This window comes from Solanum verrucosum, unplaced genomic scaffold (genome assembly GCF_900185275.1).
Source record: "Solanum verrucosum unplaced genomic scaffold, falcon-dt-bn FXZP01000012.1, whole genome shotgun sequence".
Classification (NCBI taxonomy): Eukaryota; Viridiplantae; Streptophyta; class Magnoliopsida; order Solanales; family Solanaceae; genus Solanum; species Solanum verrucosum.
In genome coordinates, this window is record NW_026020063.1 from 1,991,265 (window position 1) to 2,016,112 (window position 24,848).

A 24,848-nucleotide genomic window follows, 5' to 3' on the forward strand; every position below is an offset into this window, starting at 1 on the left:
TCTGTTCCCACAAGGACAAGTCAGCCTCAACTCAATGAAAACGAAAGAAAAGCGGAATAACAACAAAAACAAGAACAAGATAAAGCGGAAACGTTATTCTTCTATTAGAACCCCCAAAATCTGGTTGTCACGCATACAAGCAACTATATACATAAGTACATAATTAAGAAATAAATACAAGTTACAGTCTTTGTTTCTCAAATAGAAAGTATAGAAAAGGAAAAAGAGGGGCCGCTGAATGACAAGCAGCTACCTCTTCAAGTCCTTGACAAGCCTCGAGATCGAAGAAAGAGAAAGAGATCACGCAGGTCCGAGTTCAGAACCTACAAAAGTGTAGAATCAAAGGGTGAGTACGAACAAGACGACACCCAACAAGCAACCTACTAAACAAAGGAACTAGTTAGAAAATGAATACACTAACTCTTCAACTAATCCTCCTCAAACTACAACCTGCACAAAAATCAGCCCAACCTAGCAATTCTACAATATCTGTCTCACAGGCCCAATATATTCTCAGTTCAATAACCAATTCATCAATCAATGGAATCAAACAAATCAACCTCAAAGTCAAGTAGTTCAGTCACACACAACTAGTACATCAAGCTCAATTATCAAGCAATGTCACGCATTAGAATTAAATACATCAAGTCACCATAATCAATCTCTTACCAGAACCATTTTCCATCGGCTTTATAATCATTGTCGGAAATAACCTCGGCATATTAACACTCGTTGGTAATGATCTCGGCCAAATTACACTCTCGTCGGTAAAGACCTCGGCATAATAACAGTTACCATCAAAGACCTCGGCCTCATAATCATCATATGTCTCATCACAGTGTCCAATGATCATGCACAAAAATAATATCACACCACATCAAAGAGATCACAAATTGCGCACTTTAAGTCCACATTCATGCTTTCAAGAAATTTCATCAATCATTCAACAAGTGTTACAATAAGGCAATTCACATCATCATGATCAACACATAACCTTTTTCATTTCAACCCCTTATTATTCATTTAGATATAACAAGTGGATGATTTAACCCTTCACCTCATCCCATTATTCCCAACACACAAACAATAAATGAAGCATACAGATTCAACTAGAATACAAGGTTTAGGAAGCCACTTGCCTTAAATCAATCAACAATCACTCTAATAGTTGAGTCTTCCCCTTCTGAATCAATCCCAAGGCCATACAATCTATGCACAAACAAGTATTCACAATAAATTTCTAGAAGTAACAATACCCACATCAATCTTCTTAAAAGGTGGGTCAATCAACAAAAAACCCAATTTTAAATTTTAGGGTTGAAATCGAAATTTAATACTTGAAAACATTACTCAAGACTTTAGGAAATCATTAGGGAAAATCATTTCAAAAAAAGGACTTGGAATCCGTTCATAAACTCACTTTTATTTCAAAACTCAAGTTCATGCAGAACTCCCAGTTTATCAACCCAAAATCTTGATCTAAACTCATAAATTCAATAATAATAATAATGGGTAATCAAAGATTTGGAGTTAAGAATCATTACCAAAAAGATTTCCCTAAAAAACCTGGTCCAAATCGCCACTCCAATGCTCCCAAAACTCAAAAATGGTGAAATGGGGGTTGAAACTCCGATTTTAGAGAACATTCTGCCCATGTCTCAAATGCCTATCGCGATCGTGACCCAGGGTCACGCGATCGCGATGAGTAAGGTAGTCAACTCATTAAAGTTGACCATCGCCATAGCGGCAAGACTCTCACGATCGCAATGTACCTCAAGATAATGCTACACCATCGCGATGACCAAAGTGGGCATGCACCAGAACAAGAAACTAGCGACTCAAAATCATCAAAAGGACCTTCAGGATTCGTTTGAAACCCCGAAAATGCAAACAACATATGCAAACCAATTATACTCGACATTTTAGACTCAATGAAACCACCAAAACACGAATCTGAGGTCTCCTTGGCCCGAAATTCGTGAAAACCACAAGAAACTAACTCAACGCCTAAGAAGGCTAAAACAAGCTCAGGACCTCTCAAAAATCAACCAAGATCTATTATAGGCCTAAAATCATCCCCTGAACCCAACGAAACTCTTGGAATTCGAATTTGAGCATCTAAACCCCAAATGTTGACCAAAGTCAACCCAAAAGCTAAATTTTCACATTTTCATAACTTAGGACCTCAAATCCTCAAAAATATTTGGAATCTAAAACTAACAACTTTTACAGATCATATTTCACATTTTGGGACTGATGGAATTTTCAAAATTTCATCCCGACACTTGAAACTCCAAAAACCACTTCCTTAAAAACTTGGCCTTTCAAACTCAAAACTTACCAAATCTCAATTTTAACTCAAGGATCAAACCAACTTTTCAAAACTCAATCAAAAAGGACTCGAGGCCAATTATAGGAGGGGCAAAATTTGCAAAACTTTCCAAAAATGACGAACTGGTTCATTACATTATCCACCACTAAAAACATGTTCGTTCTCACACATAAGGCAAAAGAAAGTACCTGGAGCTTTGAAAAGCTGAGGATATTTGGCACACATATCTGACTTTGTCTAGCAAGTAACCTCATCGACTGAATGATGCTTCCACTGCACCTTTACTGAATCAATCTCTTTGGTCCTAAGCTTCTGAACCTGCCTATCCAAAATGGATATAGGCTCCTCCTCAAAAGATAAGTCTGGACCCAACTTAACTGAATCAAGGAAAAGTGGATGGAACTCATCCAGCATGTACTTCTAAAGCAGGGAAACATGAAATACTAGATCCACAGTTGACAAGTTAGGCGGAAAGGCCAACTTATAGGCCACCTCTACCACACGACTCAAAATCTCAAAGGGTCCAATGAATCTAGGGCTAAGCTTTCCATTATTCCCGAACCTCATGAGACCCTTCATGGGTGACACTCGGAGCCAAACATGATCACCGTCCATGAATACTAGGGCTTGAACTCTCCGATCCGCATGACTCTTTCGTCGACTTAAGGCTATCAATAGTCTGTTATGGATCATATGAACCTTCTCCATAGCATCTCTAAGAAAGTTTGTATCTAATGAATCCTTCTCAGCCGAATCTAACCATCCGATCGAAGATTTGCACCGTCTGCTATACAATGCCTCAAAAGGGGCCATCAAAATATTGGAATGATAATTGTTGATATAGGCAAACTTTGGTAAGGTGAATTGTCGATCCCATCTAGCACCAAAATCAATCACACAAGCTCGGAGAATGTCTTCCAACACCTGAATTGTCCGCTCAGACTGGCCATCTATTTAAGGATGAAAGTTGTACTCATATCTAACTGAGTACCCAAACCATGTTGTAATGCCTTCCAGAAATGAGAATTGAACAAGGAACCTTGGTAGAAGATAATAAAAACTGGGACCTAATGTAGTCGCACAATTATAAAACTCGACTAACTTCTCCACCGTATACTTCACCTAAACCGGGATGAAATGGACGAACTTAGTAAACCTATCTACAACCACCCAAATAGAATCATAACCATCCACAATGGCAGGTAGTCCCACAACAAAGTCCATAGTGATCCGCTCCCACATCCAAGTAGAAATGGGCATCCTCTAGCGTATACCTTTAAGTCACTGGTGCTCACACTTAACTAACTGACAAGTAAAACACCTCAAAACAAAATTTGCAATAGCCCTCTTCATTCCACACCACCAATAGTGCTGGCTCAAGTCATGATACATCTTTGCCGCACCCGAATGGATGGAATATCGGGTACAATGGGCCTCCTCAAGAAACGGTCTAATCATCTCGCCCACCTTGGGCACATAAATCCTTCCTTCAATCCGTAAGACACCATTAGAATCAAGGGAAGCCTCCTTGTCTTCCCCTGTCATCACCTTGTTTTGAATGAGACATAGTTTCTCATCATTAAACTGACACTCACGAATCTGCTCAACTAAGCAAGAACGAGCCCCAACAAAAGAAATCAAACTACCCATCTCATCATAAACCCACAATCGAATGAGATTGTTGGCTAACCTCTAAACATATCTAGCCAATGGTCTCTCATCCACACTAATAACGACAAGACTTCCTATGCTATAGGTTTTCCTACTCAAAGCATCGACCACCACATTGGCCTTCCCTAGATGATACAAGATAGTAATGTCATAGTCATTCAGTAGCTCAAGTCATCTACGCTGCTTCAGATTCAGATCTCCCTGGCTGAAAATGTACTAAAGACTTCGATGATCTGAGTAAACCTCACAATGAACTCCATACAGATATATCTCCATACCTTAAGCACAAACACTACCGTTACAAACTCTAAATTATGGGTATGGTAAGTCCTCTCATGGGTCTTCAACTACCTAGAAGCACTGGCAATCACCTTACCCTTCTGCATCAAGACACCACCTATCCCGTCTCCAGAAGCATCACAATAAACAGTGAAATCCAAACACTCTTCGGGTAAGGTCAAAACAGAAGTTGATGTCAACAAAGTCTTGAGCTTTTAAAATCTCTCCTCACACACATCAAACCACTTTAAACTTACACTCTGCTGAGTTAATCTAGTCAAATGAGATGCAATGGTAGAGAATTTATGAACAAATCATCGGTAATAGCCCACAAATCCCATAAAACTCTAATCTCGGTAACCGAGGTAGGCTTGGTCCAACCTTTCACTACCTCAATCTTAGCCGGATCTATCCAAATACCCTCCTTGGAAACCACGTTTCCTAAAAATGCCACAAAATAAAGCTAAAACTCGCACTTCGATAACTTGACATTAAACTTATCTTCCCTCAATCTCTGGAGCACAATCCTCAAATGTCGATTGTGATCCTCCTCAGTCTTGGAGTACACCAAGATGTCACCAATTAACACTATTACAAAGGAATCTAGATAAGGTCAAAACACTTTGTTCATCAAATCCATGAACGTTGTAGGGGCACTAGTCAAATCAAAACACATCACAAGAAACTCATAGTGGTCATAACGAGTCCTGAACACTGTCTAAGGGATATTCGATGCCCTAATACTTAACTGATGATAATCAGATCTCAAATCAATCTTAGAAAATAGATATGCACCATGAAGTTGATCAAAAAAATCATCAATACGAGGAAGAGGATACTTGTGTGTCACTGTCACTTTGTTCAACTATCAATAATCAATTCACATCCTTATAGAACCATCCTTCTTCCTTACAAACAACACAGGAGCACCCCTCAGAGAAACGCTAGGGAAAATGAACCCCTTACTCAACAAATCCTGCAACTGATCTTTCAACTTTGTTGGTGCCATACGATAAAGAAGAATAGAGAGTGGCTTGGTGCGTGACTCAAAGTAAATAGAAAAATCAATATCCCTATCTGGAGGAACACCTCGATGATTAGTAGGAAACACATATGTAAAATCTTAAACCACGGGTATGGAATCCATGGGAGATGGCTTGACACTAGTATACCAAATGAAATCCAAGTAGGACAACACCCACTATCAACCAATCTCTGAGATCTAATGAAAGAGATGACTTAGCTAGGGTAGGAACAACTAGCACCCATCCACTAAACTCTGGGAATGCTTGACATCGCTAAGATCACACTCTTAGAATAACAATAAAAAATAGCATGATGCGACGAAAGCCAATTCATACCCAAGATAATAGCAAAGTATACCATCCCCAAAATGATCAGATCTACACAAGTATCAGACCCGACCAAAGAAACAAGACATGATCGATACGCTCGATCCACCACAAAGGATTCACCCACTGCTGTAGAAACATGAATAAGCACAACATACAAACAAACATCATATTAAATCCAATAGTAAAATAGGTAGAAACATATGAGAAAGTAGATCTTGGATCAAACAAAACAAACGCATGTCGATGGAAAACTAGGACGATACCTGTGATCACATCATCAGAAGTCTCAACCTCAGGCTTCTTGGAAAAGCATAACACTATCCATCTCGCCACCTATAGACTAAGTAGAATCTCTACCTCCACCCTACGCAGTTGGAGTACCTCTACCATTAGTCCTGCCATCTCTACCAAACTAAACTTTACCTCGGCTCCTGGTCGGAGGAACTGAATCCCTAACTAGAGTAGCTGAAAGAGAACACTGAGGTCCTGAATTGTAACACCCCGTATTCAAAATAGACAAAAATGCAGATTTTGAGAACTTACAGGTGCAACTTACGGTCACCATCCACGGACCGTAGGTCAGACCACGGCCCGTGCTGGTGGTCCGTGGTTCACCACTGCAACCCCTCCCCAGCCAGGTCAGAAAATTGGTTAAGTCTCGACTCACGGACAGACCCACGGTCCGTAGATCAGACCACGGTCCGTGGTCTGTGTCCGTGGATCAAGACCTCCTTACCCAGCCTCTGACATGAACTACGGTTGACCAGCACGGACCGTCGTTCGATCCACGGTCCGTAGGTCTGACCGTAGATCGAAGGTTAGCAGCCAGTTAGCTGAAAATTCTGATGGGTCAACTTCAGATGGTCATAACTTTTAGCACAAAATGAATTAGGTGTCCCATGACCTATGGTTAGATAGATAATTGAATTATATTTCCAACGCCACTGAGTTAGCTAATTTCCGACCTCCGAGTAAAAAGTTATGCCCATTTTAGTGAAGCCCTGTCGGGCAGACTCGAACTACGGACCCAATCTACGGACCGTAGATTGACCTACGGCCCGTAGGTCCAAACTGTTGGTCACTCCGACAGCAGTTAATTCAGGGGTCTTTTGGTCTTTTCCTATTTCTTTTAACCCCTAAGATACGTCGTTTAGACCCTAAATCATGAGGTTTTAATTAGTTTAAACCTAGAAACATAACTAGAACTTACCTAAGTCAAATTCATTAATCAAAACTTAGAAAATTAGAAGCAAGAAGGGAGAAAAAGGCCAAGAACCCTAGTTCAAGAACGCAGCAAGTTTCCTTCAGTTCCAGCACCAAAATCGAAAGATTTCTCCGTGGAATTCGTCACCAGGTATGTGGGATTTCACTAGTGGGTTCCTTTCGCCCATTAGGTCCCTAGAATTCAGTCAGATTCTTGATTCCATGATTATGAACAAACCTAGGGTTTCTAGAATTATAGAAGATCATCATGAATTAGTTATTTAAATGTTCCAAATCAGATTATCATGTTATTACTCAGTTTATCGCATGAATTTCAGAACCCTAGCTATGTATTTCTTTAGTTCTTGAATTACACATGCTAGGTCAGATATTTCAGTTATTCATTTTTACATGCCTCAGTTTATGAATGCATAATTATCAGATTAATTGTTGCATTCTCAGTTTGCATGTTCAGTTTCGAGCTATCCAGTATTTACAGAAATTCAGTCATAACCAGTTAACCAGTTAATTCATTGGGAGTAGCATAATACCGAGTTGGACTAGGGTTTCAGCGTACCCATATAGTCCCAGAACTACGAGCCACGTAGGTGTAAGTCCCCTCTGTGGGCAACATCAGTTTAGTGATCACGCCAGCATGCCTTTATACCTCTGGCAGGGTATATTGGGTCCTCTCGATGGGGCGTATACATCGGACTCCACATTTAGCTCATGTGGTTTTATGTCGGTTATTAGTAGCTCCCACAGTTCAGTCAGACTCTATTGCATTGACCACATTTATAGTCCATTCAGTATTCAGTCAGCATGTTATAAATTGGTCATTGCATTCAGTTAGCTCAGTATTCAGTATCTATATCATGTTCAGATTATTTCATTGCTTTATTGCTTTGTTCAGTTATATGTTCTTTCAGCTGTACTCTATCCTGCATGCTCAGTACCTTTCAAGTACTAACGCATACGTGCGCTACATCTTCTCGTGATGTAGGTTCAGGTTCTCAGCATCCAGATCACGCTTAGATCGGTTCCCGATCTTCAGTTCAGCAGAATCAGTGGTGAGTCCTCATTCTCTGAGGACAATAGTCATGAGTTTCTTTTCAGTATTTTTAGTCTTTAGTTTCAGTTTTGCTAGATCTAGTTGGGGCATGTCCCAACATTTCTAGTCAGTTTAGAGGCTTATTTCAGACATAGTTAGATTCAGCTTAATATTTGAGTTTGATATTTCTTTTGTATTAAACTCTCAGATTTCATATATTCAGTTATAGTATATGGGTATTCCCCATCTTTTCAGATTTAATTATGAATTAGCTTCCGCATCAGTTTATTTTCTTTAGTATGCTCATGATCATGCCAGCAGGGTTAGCTTGGGATCACTTGTGGTCCTAGGTCCCGTGTCCGCGTCTCGGGGGTAGCTCGGGGCGTGACAAACTTGGTATCAGAGCATTAGGTTTAAGTGTCCTAGGATGTCTGAAAAGCCGCACTAGGTAGAGTCCTTTTCATGGGTGTGTAGTGCGCACCACATCTAATGAGAGGGAGGCTACAAAGTGTCTTTGGGAAAAATCTTCATTTTCTTGTTACTCTTATCGTGCGTAAGGTATGATCTAATTCCATTCTAACTCGACGTTCTACGTTTCAGTGATCATGCCTCCTCGTAGAGCTTATGCTAGGAATGCGAATGCCAGGAACGCAAACGCAGCTCCTCCAGTTCCAGATCAAGAAGTCTCAAATGCTGAATTCAGGAATGCCATTCAGATGTTGGCTCAGAGTGTCGCTAACCAGAATAATCAGCGGGTTCAAGCTCCTGTGAATGCAAATGGTGGATCAGCAGCAGCAAGGGTTCGTGACTTTGTTAGGATGAATCCTCCAGAGTTCTTAGGATCGCAGACTGGTGAAGATCCCTAGAATTTCTTGGATGAGATCAAGAAGATCTTTAAGGTGATGCAGGTCACTGGGAATGATCGGGTTGAGTTAGCATCTTACCAACTTAAGGATGTAGCTCATATCTGGTATACTCAGTGGAAGGAGAACAGGGGTACAGATGTCGCTCCTATTACTTGGGAATGTTTCAGCGAAACCTTTCTGGACAGGTTTTTCCCCATAGAGTTGAGAGAAGCAAGGGCCCAGGAATTTATGAACTTGAGGCAGGGTAACATGACTGTCCAAGAGTATGGGCTCAAGTTTAACCAACTCTCCAGGTATGCTCCTCACATGGTTGCTGATTCCAGGGCTCAGATGAATAAGTTTCTCTATGGAGTGTCAGACTTAGTGAAAACAGAGTGCAGGAATGCTATGTTGTTGGGAGACATGAACATCTCTAGGCTCATGACTCATGCTCAACAGGTTGAGGGTGATAAGCTTAGGGAACAGGCTAAGGAGACTAAGAAAGCAAGAACAGGTAACTACGAGTATTCCCAATAGAAATCGGGTGGTGGAAATCGCTCGCATTTTCAGCAGAAGTCTTCGACTCCAGCCCCTCCATCAGCTAGTGTTCCATCCCCCAGGTTCCGTAATGATCAGAAAGGTAGGGCGTCAGGCTCTAAGTCTCAAGGTAGTGTTTTAGGCACCAAAACCTACCCAACCTGCCCGAAATGTAGTAGGAACCATCCGGGCGAGTGCCTTGCAGGTAAGGATGAATGCTTTGGGTGTGGCCAGTCTGGTCATAGATTGAAGGATTGTCCTTCAAGACAAGGTCAAGGAGGAAATAATGGTAGAGCTCAGTCTACAACTTCAGCAGCACCAGCAGGTCGCCCGACTCAGCAGGGTAACTCTTCTGGTACTGGTGGCGGACAGCGCCAAAACAGGCTTTATGCTCTTCAGGCTCGTCAAGATCAGGAAGATTCTCCTGATGTAGTCACTGGTATGTTACGAGTCTTTGATCTTGATGTTTATGCATTGTTAGATCCAGGGGCTACTTTGTCTTTTGTAACTCCTTACATAGCAGTCCAATTCAGTGTTAGTCCAGAAACTCTTTCAGAACCCTTCTCAGTCTGTACTCCAGTCGGTGACCCAGTTATAGCTAGACGGGTATACAGAAATTGCCCTGTCACAGTCTCTCAGAAAGTCACCTCAGCAGATCTTGTAGAGTTAGAAATGGTAGACTTCGATGTCATTCTAGGCATGGATTGGTTACATTCTTGTTATGCCTCAGTCAATTGTAGAACTAGGATTGTTCGTTTTCAGTTTCCAGACGAACCAATCCTAGAATGGAAGGGTAGTAGCTTAGCGCCTATGGGTCGATTCATTTCTTACCTTAAGGCCAGAAAGATGATCTCTAAGGGTTATCTCTATCATCTAGTTCGGGTTAAGGATTCTAGTTCCGAAACCCTAACTCTTGAGTCAGTTCCTGTAGTCAGTGAGTTTCCAGAAGTGTTCCCAGAAGATCTTCCTGGAGTTCCTCCCGAAAGGGAAATAGACTTTGGAATTGATCTCCTTCCAGATACCCAGTCTATCTCTATCCCTCCTTATAGAATGGCTCCAGCTGAGCTTAATGAATTGAAAGAGCAGTTGAAAGACCTTCTAGATAAGGGCTTCATCAGACCCAGTATTTCACCATGGGGTGCACCAGTGTTGTTCGTGAAGAAGAAAGATGGTTCTCTCAGAATGTGCATTGACTATAGGCAGTTGAACAAGGTCACAATCAAGAATAAGTATCCCATCCCTAGGATTGATGACTTGTTTGACCAACTTCAGGGTGCTAGTCATTTCTCAAAGATAGACCTCAGATCAGGTTATCATCAGCTTAGAGTCAGAGATAGTGACATTCCGAAGACAGCCTTCAGAACTCGGTATGGTCATTATGAATTTGTAGTTATGTCATTTGGTCTAACCAATGCTCCTGCAGCTTTCATGGATTTGATGAACAGAGTGTTCAAGCAGTACTTGGACTTGTTCGTTATCGTCTTTATTGATGATATCCTCATTTACTCTAGAAATGAGGAAGAACATGCGAGTCATTTGAGAGTTGTTCTGCAAACTCTCAAAGATCGTCAGTTGTTTGCAAAATTCAGTAAGTGTGAGTTTTGGTTACAATCAGTTGCTTTCCTTGGGCATATTGTGTCTAGCGAAGGAATTCGAGTAGATTCCCAGAAGATAGAAGCAGTGAAACAATGGCCCAGACCTACCTCTGCTACAGATATCAGAAGTTTCTTGGGTCTAGCAGGTTATTACAGAAGGTTTGGGGAAGGATTTTCATCCATAGCCTCTTCATTGACTAAGTTAACTCAGAAAAAGGTTAAGTTTCAGTGGTCAGATGATTGTGAGAAAAGCTTCGTAGAACTGAAAACTAGGTTGACTACAGCTCCTGTCTTGACTCTACCAGAGGGTTCAGATGGTTATGTGATCTATTGTGATGCATCCAGAGTCGGCCTAGGTTGTGTGTTGATGCAGCGAGGTAAGGTTATAGCTTATGCTTCTAGACAACTTAAGGTACATGAGAAGAATTATCCAACTCATGACCTCGAGCTAGCAGCAGTGGTGTTTGCACTTAAGATTTGGAGACATTACTTGTATGGTGTTCACGTAGATGTGTTCACAGACCATAAGAGCCTTCAGTATGTGTTCACCCAGAAAGAGTTGAATCTTCGCCAGAGAAGATGGCTAGAGTTCCTCAAAGATTATGATATGAGTGTGCATTACCATCCTGGTAAGGCAAATGTAGTAGCAGATGCCATTAGTAGACTATATATGGGTAGTGTAGCACATGTTGAGGAAGAAAGAAAAGAGCTAGCGAAGGATGTTCACAGACTTGCTCGCCTAGGAGTTCGTCTTATGAGCATATCAGATGGTGGTGTAACGGTTCAGAATGGGGCAGAATCTTCTTTGGTAGTAGAGGTTAAGGAAATGCAAGATAGTGATCCAATCTTGCTTGAACTTAAGGGTGCAGTCCACAATCAGAGAGTGGAGGTTTTCTCCCAAGGGGGAGATGGTGTACTTCGCTATCAAGGTAGATTGTGTGTTCCTGATGTGGGTGAATTGAGACAGCATATTCTCGCAGAAGCCCACAATTCCAGATACTCTATTCATCCAGGCGCCACTAAGATGTACCGTGATCTACGGGAAGTCTATTGGTGGAATGGTATGAAAAGAGATATAGCAGACTTTGTGGCTAAGTGCCCTAATTGCCAGCAAGTAAAGGTAGAACATCAAAAACCAGGAGGTATGACTCAAGAGATTGACATTCCTACTTGGAAATGGGAAGTGATCAACATGGACTTCATCACAGGTTTACCTCGTACTCGCAGACAACATGACTCTATTTGGGTGATTGTTGATAGGGTTACTAAGTCTTCTCGCTTTTTGGCGGTCAAGACTACATATTCGGCGGAGGATTACGCCAAGCTTTACATAAATGAGATTGTGAGGTTGCATGGAGTTCCTTTGTCTATCATCTCAGATAGAGGTCCTCAGTTTACATCTCATTTCTGGAAGTCATTTCAGAAAGGTCTTGGTACTCAGGTTAATCTTAGCACAGCATTTCATCCACAGACGGATGGTCAGGCAGAGCGTACCATTCAGACCTTAGAGGACATGTTGAGAGCTTGTGTGATCGACTTCAAGGGTAGTTGGGACGATCACCTTCCTCTTATTGAGTTTGCCTACAACAATAGTTACCATTCCAGCATTCAGATGGCCCCTTATGAGGCATTATATGGGCGTAGATGTAGATCTCTAGTTGGTTGGTTTGAAGTAGGTGAAGCAGCCTTGATAGGACCAGATTCGGTCCTTGATGCTATGGAGAAAGTGCAACTCATTAGAGATAGACTTAAGACTTCTCAGAGTCGCCAGAAGTCTTATGCAGATGTGAGAAGAAGGGAACTAGAGTTCCAAGTTGATGATTGGGTTTTCTTGAAAGTGTCACCTATGAAAGGGGTGATGAGATTTGGCAAGAAAGGAAAGCTCAGTCCCAGATATGTAGGCCCTTACCGGATCTTGAAAAGGATTGGTAAAGTGGCTTATGAGTTAGAGTTGCCAGCAGACTTAGCAGCAGTGCATCCAGTCTTTCACATTTCTCCTTTGAAGAAGTGTGTGGGTGATCCAGCATCCATAGTGCCATTAAAGAGTGTGGCCGTGAAAAATAGCCTTTCTTATGAGGATGTACCAGTTGAGATTCTCGATCGTCAGGTTAGAAGGTTGAGAAATAAAGAAGTCGCTTCAGTCAAGGTTATGTGGAGAAGTCAGTCAGTAGAGGGAGCTACTTGGGAAGCAGAAGCAGCCATGAAGTCCAAGTATCCTCACCTATTTCCTTCCGATTCCATTCCAGCTTGAGGTAATAGTTCCTCATCAGTTTTTCAGTCATTCATGCGAAAATTCAGTCTTAGAATCATGTTCCTTCAGTTTGTACTTGCATTTTCAGCGTATTTGCATGTCCTTGGAACTCTGTTCAGTCAGAAATTCAGTTCTCAGTGTTCAGTGGTAGGGATTGCAGCCCTCTCCCTCCATTTCAGCTAGTTTAGTCTTCATTCGAGGACGAATGGTCCCAAGGGGGAGATAATGTAACACCCCGTATTCAAAATACACAAAAATGCAGATTTTGAGAAGTTGCAGGTGCAACTTACGGTCACCATCCACGGACCGTAGGTCAGACCACGGCCCGTGCTGGTGGTCCGTGGTTCACCACTGCAACCCCTCCCCAGCCAGGTCAGAAAATTGGTTAAGTCTCGACTCACGGACAGACCCACGGTCCGTAGATCAGACCACGGTCCGTGGTCTGTGTCCGTGGATCAAGACCTCCTTACCCAGCCTCTGACATGAACTACGGTTGACCAGCACGGACCGTCGTTCGATCCACGGTCCGTAGGTCTGACCGTAGATCGAAGGTTAGCAGCCAGTTAGCTGAAAATTCTGATGGGTCAACTTCAGATGGTCATAACTTTTAGCACAAAATGAATTAGGTGTCCCATGACCTATGGTTAGATAGATAATTGAATTATATTTCCAACGCCACTGAGTTAGCTAATTTCCGACCTCCGAGTAAAAAGTTATGCCCATTTTAGTGAAGCCCTGTCGGGCAGACTCGAACTACGGACCCAATCTACGGACCGTAGATTGACCTACGGCCCGTAGGTCCAAACTGTCGGTCACTCCGACAGCAGTTAATTCAGGGGTCTTTTGGTCTTTTCCTATTTCTTTTAACCCCTAAGATACGTCGTTTAGACCCTAAATCATGAGGTTTTAATTAGTTTAAACCTAGAAACATAACTAGAACTTACCTAAGTCAAATTCATTAATCAAAACTTAGAAAATTAGAAGCAAGAAGGGAGAAAAAGGCCAAGAACCCTAGTTCAAGAACGCAGCAAGTTTCCTTCAGTTCCAGCACCAAAATCGAAAGATTTCTCCGTGGAATTCGTCACCAGGTATGTGGGATTTCACTAGTGGGTTCCTTTCGCCCATTAGGTCCCTAGAATTCAGTCAGATTCTTGATTCCATGATTATGAACAGACCTAGGGTTTCTAGAATTATAGAAGATCATCATGAATTAGTTATTTAAATGTTCCAAATCAGATTATCATGTTATTACTCAGTTTATCGCATGAATTTCAGAACCCTAGCTATGTATTTCTTTAGTTCTTGAATTACACATGCTAGGTCAGATATTTCAGTTATTCATTTTTACATGCCTCAGTTTATGAATGCATAATTATCAGATTAATTGTTGCATTCTCAGTTTGCATGTTCAGTTTCGAGCTATCCAGTATTTACAGAAATTCAGTCATAACCAGTTAACCAGTTAATTCATTGGGAGTAGCATAATACCGAGTTGGACTAGGGTTTCAGCGTACCCATATAGTCCCAGAACTACGAGCCACGTAGGTGTAAGTCCCCTCTGTGGGCAACATCAGTTTAGTGATCACGCCAGCATGCCTTTATACCTCTGGCAGGGTATATTGGGTCCTCTCGATGGGGCGTATACATCGGACTCCACATTTAGCTCATGTGGTTTTATGTCGGTTATTAGTAGCTCCCACAGTTCAGTCAGACTCTATTGCATTGACCACATTTATAGTCCATTCAGTATTCAGTCAGCATGTTATAAATTGGTCATTGCATTCAGTTAGCTCAGTATTCAGTATCTATATCATGTTCAGATTATTTCATTGCTTTATTGCTTTGTTCAGTTATATGTTCTTTCAGCTGTACTCTATCCTGCATGCTCAGTACCTTTCAAGTACTAACGCATACGTGCGCTACATCTTCTCGTGATGTAGGTTCAGGTTCTCAGCATCCAGATCACGCTTAGATTGGTTCCCGATCTTCAGTTCAGCAGAATCAGTGGTGAGTCCTCATTCTCCGAGGACAATAGTCATGAGTTTCTTTTCAGTATTTTTAGTCTTTAGTTTCAGTTTTGCTAGATCTAGTTGGGGCATGTCCCAACATTTCTAGTCAGTTTAGAGGCTTATTTCAGACATAGTTAGATTCAGCTTAATATTTGAGTTTGATATTTCTTTTGTATTAAACTCTCAGATTTCATATATTCAGTTATAGTATATGGGTATTCCCCATCTTTTCAGATTTAATTATGAATTAGCTTCCGCATCAGTTTATTTTCTTTAGTATGCTCATGATCATGCCAGCAGGGTTAGCTTGGGATCACTTGTGGTCCTAGGTCCCGTGTCCGCGTCTCGGGGGTAGCTCGGGGCGTGACATGAATGAGTCTATAGAGGAAATTGTCGCATCATATGACCTGGATCCCCACAAGTGAAGCAAGATTTCAACACAAAAAATTGTAGCTGCTAACCAGATGAACTACTATAGCTATCTTGGTCAGAACCATAAGATCCTCGGGTTGACTTCCCACTCTCAATCACTGGCATAGAAGCATGAACTAGCCTATGATGCTAAAAAGAAATACCACCTCTATGCAAACCTCTATCTCTAGATGAGGCTCTAGAAAATTGACCAGAAGAACGGGCCCTCTTGGGCTCCACAAACTTCTCTAAGACCATCAACCCCGCCTCATTGGCGGTGCTCACAGTGGATTGGAAGGAAGCCCTCTCTCTGGCTTTCGTAAAAACATTAGAACTGACCGAGAAAGTCAACTGTCTCACAAATCGATAAACTCTCGCAGCCTTATCCGGAACAATAGTCATAGCATGCCTTGAGTGCTCACAGAAACGGGCCATAGACACACTACCTTGAGTCAAGGTCTCCAATCTCAAATGACTCTCTTCTCTCACGCTCTAAGGAATGAAGCAGTCCTGGATAACACTAGAATACATATCCCACTCTACTGGAGCTGATCCAACAGATCTAGACCTTACAAAAGTTCTCCACCACTCTCTTGCGCGACCATAAAGTTGAAGTGCCACAAATCGAACACTACGAGCGTCCACCATACCCACTACCTCAAACATCTCATGGCACAAAGTTTAAAACTCGTGAGTATCCTCACTCTTACCATCCTAAAAGTGGGGTAGTTTAATCTTTTGAAACCTCTCATAACACTACCGATCAATCGTTGTCAAATAACCTCAAGAGCAATCTGTGCATCAACAACTGGTGCAAGAACCACTGATGGATGGCCTACCTAGACATGAACACCTGGAGTTTGCTTCCCTACTCTCATCTGAGCATCCTTGGTGTGCCTAACGCATCACCTAGAAAAAAGTTCTCTATCACACCAAGAATTCTCAATAAAGTCTTCTGAAAACAACGGAGCTCCAAACTTGGGAGGAACCTGGTCCTCAACAACCTCAACCTGTGGCTTAAGAGAATGCTCTGGTCCTCGACATTTGCCAAAAAATTGTGAAGAGCTTTTACACAAAATAGAGATTGATTAGCTGAAGAAAAGTGGAGCAATACCTTGATGGCACAGTAACAAGGTAAGCAAGACCAGCAACTGGAAAAGACTATCGAGAATATTATGATTGTGGTTTCACTTAATATGATTCTTTTCTAAGTGTGAAGGGTTAGACAATGTATTTGTATCTGTAGTGTATCCGTAGATTCCTTTTTTTTTTAGAAATTCAATAAGTTAATTAAATCTTTAGTTTGGTTGACATCGCACATTTTTAACTTCATTACTTATTATAGCGGATGGTGTCGGAAATTTTGTTCTTGATAAAGTGATATTTAGGATCCACAAGTCTTTTCAATGGTTTAAGAGAGACAATTGAACTTCTAAACTTCTCTTAAATTGCAATTGTTCATCCACTTGGGGAAGAAAGCCAGGCATGAGCTTTTAGATTTGCTCACAACAATAATTATTAAGCATTCATTTCTTTGTTCTTTACTTGTTAACATGTGTATTGGCACCTTCTTTTCCATAAAACCACTGGTATCCTCAATTTGGGAAACCCGTCGTTAGCATCACTTAAGACTCCAAAGAGCAAGATTCGGTCTCGCTGCTTGGAAGCTACAAAAGGTGCTTGGAGTTCTCTTTCTTATTTTCTTCTGTAGAAATTTTCAGCTTTTCCTTTATTCCTTATATTTCAATTTTCAGATACTCTTAAGGAAGATGGTGCTCAAACTTAAGCAAACTTTTGTCATCTTAATCACATTTAGGTATTGTAAAAACTATTTTCTAATTCAATTTTGCACCTCTTAAACTTAAAATAAGTTGATATTTGCATGTTATCCTCTTTCATTAATCAAAAGATATTTGTTCTTTCTAATTCACAAATAGTGATTTATTAATGCAATGAATTTGTTGATCTTATATGGCAACAAGATATCACTCTCTTTGTATCAGATATTTCTTACTTACATCGGTTCTAGCACTTTTTTTCTCGATTCTATTTTTGAAAGATCTTTCCTTACATAAGAAAAGATGGACATTTAGGTGCTGACTATTTTGGTTGAGGGATAGTGTTGAGTACTAAGATCTATGTCAGAGCGGAGAGAATGTAATAACATATTCAATAATATGAATTTCATATATCCATATAATGTACAATTCATGGGGTGGTCTTATGCATTTTTTCCTATAATAAATAAAAGTACCCAATTATGCACGTGTTGTATGTAGCATATTGCTTTTCATTATCTATTTAAATTTAAGTATGAATCAGTGTTTGACTTTATTTATTATCTTTTATGTAAGATTGAAGATTCTCTTTCTCACAAGTACATGGGAGTTTCTCTTTCTCAGAATAAATGAAAATGTCGTCTTCATGTTAGTGCAAATACATTTGACAAATTGTGATTGAATTATGTAAGTTGTAATGTTTAAAGTAAAAAAGCAATAGTGAAACCATGCATGTTGGGCCCGTGCTGAATGTAGACACGTAATTTTTTACCGAACTTAAGGTATTACACCATTTTTAGTACATAAACATTGGTTTATATATAAATTAAATATTTTATTTTTCATCGTATTTTAGTAAGTTTATTTTAAAAGATTGGAAAATTACAAAAAATATATGTTTTCTTTTAATTTAAATTTTAATAAATAAGCTAGTATTTCTTAATTATATTTTTAGACTAGCTATTTGATTTTTCTTTAATTAATATATATATATATATATATTTAATTTAAAAAATATAATAACCAAAACTACCCTCACCCTCCACTTCACCTTAACCCCCACTTCCCCCTCACACTATACACGACACACACACTACCCCCACTCCCCTCAACCCCACACCTATATACTACTTACCAACATAAACAACAGGAGGGGGAAAAAAAAGATAAGAAAAAAAGGAGATCAAAAACATATAACACACATACACTACTACATATAATACCGACGAACTCCAAAAAGAAGGGAGAAAAAATTTCAGCAACCCAAAAATCCCACAAACCAAAACATACTACTCCAAAAACAACACCACACACACGGAGAAAACAAAAAAAAATCGTCCAGAAAGACACGCCAAAAAAGGGAGAAAAAGAACATCCAAATATTTTAATTTCCTTGCAATTACTACAACACACGGAAGCAAAATACAACACACACCCACACCAAAAATAACAAAGTTTCGTGGGTGTTCTAATCGAGGTTCGATCAAGATTTTGCGGTACTTATTCTCTTTATTTAAGGTTCAACTTTGCCTTATCTCTTTAATTTATTCATGGAATTTGATGTAATTTTATGACAAGTTTTATTATATATTTTTTTCATTCATGAATTTGATTGAAATGATTCATTTGTTAGTTGTTATATCTCTATTTCATGAATGAAGGTAGCTTTAATTGATGATTTTGTTTTTTTTATTTATTTATTTTTATTTGTTAGTTGTGATCTCTTAAAAATGAACGGGTCATAACATTGTTCTTGTCTTGATTTAGATAATAATGATAAAGTAGGTATAGTTAGGCTAAAAAATAATACATAAAGAAATTATTGTTGTTTTATTTTATCAAACAAAAAATGAGTTTTATTTTTTACAATTCGTTATTGTTTTGTTTGATTAGAAAATGTATACTTAATTTTGATGTTAATTTTAAGAGTAATAAAAATATTAAAATATAAAATAAAAAGATATGAATATGATCCAAAATTTTATCTTAGAATTTTAGTATTTTATTTTATTTGATTTTTCTTTATAAAGACTAAGTATTTTCTTTTAACATTAGACAAAATTTTAGGTACGTTAAAATTATTTGTTTCGATTAAGAATGTGGTTGCGCATCTTTTTTGAGACATAAAAAAAAATCAAGGATGCAGTGATGCACCTTGTCCAATAATATAATTAAATTTTATTAATCTAAAGTAGAGACTTATAAAAAATAAGATTATTAAGTGTGATGCAAAGAAGACAGTTATGTCTCTAAATGTCAAGACCAAGAATGCAGTTACGCATCTAGGTCAAGACCAAATAAAAGTTCAACAATAAAAAATATGAGCGAAACTATAGCATATAAAATATGTCCACAAATAATTAAAAGTAGGTATAATTCAATAAAAGCGACCGTGCTAGAACCACGGGACTCGAGGGATGCCTAATACCTTCCCCTCGGTCAACAGAATTCCTTACCCGAATTTCTGGTTTGCAGACCAAAATAAAGAGTCATTTCCTTTTGATTAGGGATTAAACAAAAAGGTGACTTGGAACACCATAACTCAATTCCAAGTGGCGACTCTAAAATAATAAAACAATCCCTAAATCTATAACATCACTTAAATTGGAAAAACCTTTATCGCCTGTCGCGAAAAGGGGTGTGACACTGAACACGGGTTATGGCCAATCTAGTATATATATATAATGTAAATATATTGTGCTTGTATCCAATTTAAATACTTCAATTTTATATTAATTTTATTTTCAAAAATACAATAATAATGGGTAATAAGATGATTAAATGGACAAATAATAATTAACATGCTCCAAATCTACTATAAGTTAAATCAAGACTAGATTCTTATATTACAATAATCTTGTTGCTTGGACCTAAAATAAAAGAATATTTATTAGGTTTCTTATGTTAACACAAATTTCAGTAGTATATATAAGCACACAAAACATATCTAGTTTAATACGCAAAACTATCATGGAGGCACCTTTAGTAGTTGTTAGGGATAAAAACACAGGTGAAGTATTATTCTACAAAATATCTCGTCCTCCTTTTAAGACTAATCGTCTGTCAATTGATTCACAAAAAAACAGTTCTATTTATGTGTTATCATCGAAGAACGAGCAAGTGAAAACTAGTAATTGTGAAAATGCAGTAGATGCTGAACAGGTATCATTAAAATTCGGTGACAACAATGGATTTCAAAAGAATCATCAATGCTTGGAGGAAAAAGTGCCTTCTACCAATAGTCGAAATCAAGAACGATCTAAGAGGTTGGGTGAACTGGCAATTACAACCGCCACACCTGAAATCCTTGAAGATATAAGGAGTTTAAGTCAAGATGTCTACATGCTGTCTTCACAAAAGATATGCTCAATCAATTTGAGCAACAAAATCTTTTTTTGATTTGATTGGGGTAGCTAAGATCTAGAAATAATGATTTTGGTTTTAAATCTTTCATATGGATTCAAAGTTTTTCTCTTACATATAGTAAGATTTTGACTGTTTGGATTTTACATGATTGTTGTTGTTGTTGTTGTTGTTTTATGGATATATAAATAATTGGGCAAAAAATAATGATTAAAAGGTTGAACCTATGAAATCTTATTTTATATCACATTTTTGTTATTATCACTAACTAACTATTTTTTTGAATTCGTTTATGAATGTACCACGCTCTACCTAACGATGAATTTGAACATTATTTTTATTTTCTATGACAAAACAACGCTACATTCATATTATCTTCAAGAATTTGGGATCCTAGTTCTTGCACACAAACTTACTATTTTGGAGTGGGTTTCAATCTTTAATTTTTTATTCTTCTCTAACTTAGTGAAAATTTACGAATCAAAGTACCTTTATCTATGACCTAGTTTTGCAATATTTAAGTTATAAAAATTTTGCTTTTTACATCATATATTTTGTAGAGATTAAGTTATTCGACATAAATGTGTAGTAACTAAATTCACTTGGCATAAGTAAAGAGAACTTTTTACTTGTGGGTTATGAATTGAACGCATGCCTCTAACAACACAATTGTTATAGGAATAAGTGGCATAACTTGTTATGCATTGTAAGACATAACTTATATTAGATTATGATATAAAAATATAACTTGATGTAAAGGAATACAAATTATCTTTTCGAAATCAAACACCAATTGCAATGATTCGCTAGACGGCTAATTGGGGATTAACAACCATCAATTGAGAGATAAATAAAATATCATCCTAAAATAAGGGCATTGATATGATTGAACCTCTAAAATTCGAAGGTGCAAAGAGGATAATTAACCTAGATTATGCAAATTTATGAATATACTTTTTATATTTGCAAAAATAAATCAACGAATTTGAGTTATGAGTTATGATGTATTAGAGGATAATTAAACATGATTGTTATAGTAAAATACAATTACTATAGAAGATGATTATTATTAAAAAGTTTAAATTTAATAAATAAATTTGAGCAATTCATGAGCAGATGAGTTGAATGTTGTGATTGCTATTTGTGGTAGAGATGACAATGAAGTATGAAAAATATGGGACTAGGCGAAGCGGATTCGAATATTGATAGACAAATAATAATTAAGATGCTTCAAATTTACCATTAGTAAAATCAAGACTAGATTTTTATTTTTCAATAATCTTGGAGCTTGGACTTAAATGGAAATAAATTTATTAGGTTTCTTGTGTTTACACAAATTTCAATAGTATATATAGACACACAAAATAGATCTACATTTACACACCAAACTATCATGGAGGCATGTCACAAACCAATAATGGACGTGATGACACTTGTCTTTTCCCACTAGCCTCAACCCGACGAAAACAAAAAAAAACAGAATAACACAAAAACAAGAACAAGATAAAGCGGAAAACGTATCTTCTATTAAAACCCCCAAAATCTTGTTGTCACGCGTACAAGACACTAAATACATAATTACGAAATAAAACTTAATAAAGATAGAGAAAACTAATGCATGATTATAACCTTTAGTTGGTATTTCATTGTATTCTTTTCTAGCTTTTTTTTTTTGTGAGAAGGTAAGTAGTACAAAATATATTTTGTTTAAGAGGTTGTACTATTAGATATTTCTACAAAGATAACTCTCATCATAACAGTAGCAATTGGGAATGAAATCTTGACAAATATGCAAAGTTCAACTTGTTTGATTATGCTAGCAATTGAGACAGTTTGCAGTGCTTTAGGAATTGCAAATTTGCAAACTCAAATCAAGATTTCAACCCCAAATGTTGCCTTTATTATTGCTGACCCTTTTCAACTTTTCCACGCCTTTTTCAGTCAGTCCATAAGCTCTATCCTTTCAAAATTGTTGCAACCTTTGTCAATGACACAATCATATATGATAATGAATTTGTACCTACACAAAAATCAACCCAACCTAGTGATTCTATAATACATGGCTCAAGTCAAGTCAACCTCAAAGTCAAGTTGTTTAGTCACCACAACAAGTACATCAAGCTCAATTATCAAGCAATGTCACGCATAAGCATTAAATACATCAAGTCACCATAATCAATTTCTTGTTGAAACCATTTCCCATCGGCTTTATAACCATTGCCGGAAATGACCCCGATTTTTATATTATATCCCAATATAATTTTCTTATTATAATTTGATTAGCTTGTCATTCTAAATGCCACATAACCCACTGGTAGTTATAATGACATAGTGCCAAAAAAATTGTATATCTAACTCTATTTCTTTAGTAAAATAAGCAAGTCTAGATATTTGTGAAACTTACTAAAGTTGTTGATGTAATTTCTGTAATAAAAATGACTTGTCGGTAAATAAGATTCAGTGACATTTGAGCTTGGTCTTCGTCTTGGAAAAGAGGTTGATTTCCAAGTTAGACATGATAGAGGGATAGGAGAAAATTGTTCCATAAAGTTCATGACTGATAGAATAGAATAGCAGACTTGAAAGTTCACACAACAAAAGAAACAAGATCATTTACCTTAAGCTGCTTGGCAACATCTCTGGCATATGATCCAGAAACTTCAATTCAGGTCTTTGAGACTAGGGCACATGCTTAAAACATGAAAAATGTATAGAAAAGAGCGTGGGATGGATGTGAAATCATTTCTTTTAACCTGAAATACATTAAAAAAAATTGACAGTCAGTGGAATTTATAGAAGAAGCAATAAGAAGACTATATGAGGCTAAACCTAGACTTCTAAAGAACTTTTACACAAAATAGAGATTGATTAGCTCAAGAAATGGGGACAATTCCTTCATGGCATAGTAACAAGGTAAGCAAGACCAGCAACAGGAACAGACTATCAAGAATATTCAGATTGTTATTTCATTGAATATGATTCTTTTCTAGGTGTGAAGGGTGAGCCAATGTATTTGTATTTGTAGATTCCTTTTCTTTCTTTTCGTTTTGGCAATTCAATAAATTAATTTAATGCTTAGTTCGTTTAACATCACACATTCTTAACTTCATTACTTATTATAGTGGATGGTGTCGTGAGTTTTGTTCTTGATAGAGTGATATTTAGGATCCACGACTTTTCAATGGTTTAAGAGAGACAATTGAACTTCTAAACTTCTTAAACTTAAAATAAGTTGATATTTTCATGTTATCCTCTTTCATTAATCAAAATATCTTTGTTCTTTCTAATTCACAATTAATGATTTATTTATGCAGTGAATTTGTTGAATTTATAGGGCTCACAACGTGAAGAAGGCAACAAGATATCACTCTCCTTGTAGCAGATCTTACTTAAATGGGTTCTAGAGCTTTTTCTTGTTTCTATTTTTTTGAAAGATCTTCACTTACCTAAGAAAATATGGACATTTAGGTGCTGGATATTTTGGTTGATGAATAATGTTGAGTATTAAGGTCTATGTCAGAGCGAAGAGAATATAATAACGCATTCAATAATATGAAGTTCATATATCCATATAATATACAATGCATGGGTTGGTCTGATGCATTTTTCTTATAATAAATAAAAGTACTCAATAATCCACGTGTTGTACGTAGCCAGCTTATCATTATCTATTTAAACTTCAGTATGAATTAGTGTTTGATTTTCTCTATCTTTGATGTAATATTGTAGTTACTCATTCTCACAAGTAAACGGGAGATTCTATTTCTCAAAATAAATGAAAATGTCGAATTCATGTTAGTGCAAATACATTTGACAAATTGTAATTGAATTATTTAAGTTGTAATGTTTAAAATAAAAAAACAATAGTGAAAACATGCATGTTGGGCCCGTACTGAACATGGGTTATGGTTAATCTAGTATATATATATATATAAACAATGTAAAAATATTGTGCTTGTATCCAATTTAAGTACTTAAATTTATATGAATTTATTTTCAATAAAATACAATAACATTGGGTAATAAGAAGATTAAATGGAAAAATAATAATTAACATGCTCCAAATTTACCATGGGTCAAATCAAGACTAGATTATTATATTACAGTAATCTTGGATCTTGGACTTAAATAAAAATAAATTTATTAGGTTTCTTCTGGTAACACAAAT

The 24,848-nt window shown here is 37.7% G+C and overlaps 1 protein-coding gene across 1 annotated transcript; it reads right to left on the reverse strand.

Moving 5' to 3' along the window:
• Window positions 1-2,569: 2,569 nt before the first annotated feature.
• LOC125823472 (uncharacterized) lies at window positions 2,570-3,982 on the reverse strand. The gene is made up of 3 exons (XM_049502850.1): window positions 3,643-3,982; window positions 3,032-3,282; window positions 2,570-2,752 (listed from the first exon to the last, which is right to left on the reverse strand). The coding sequence occupies exons 1-3, from the start codon at window positions 3,980-3,982 to the stop codon at window positions 2,570-2,572; spliced, it is 774 nt and encodes a 257-aa protein (XP_049358807.1).
• Window positions 3,983-24,848: the final 20,866 nt, after the last annotated feature.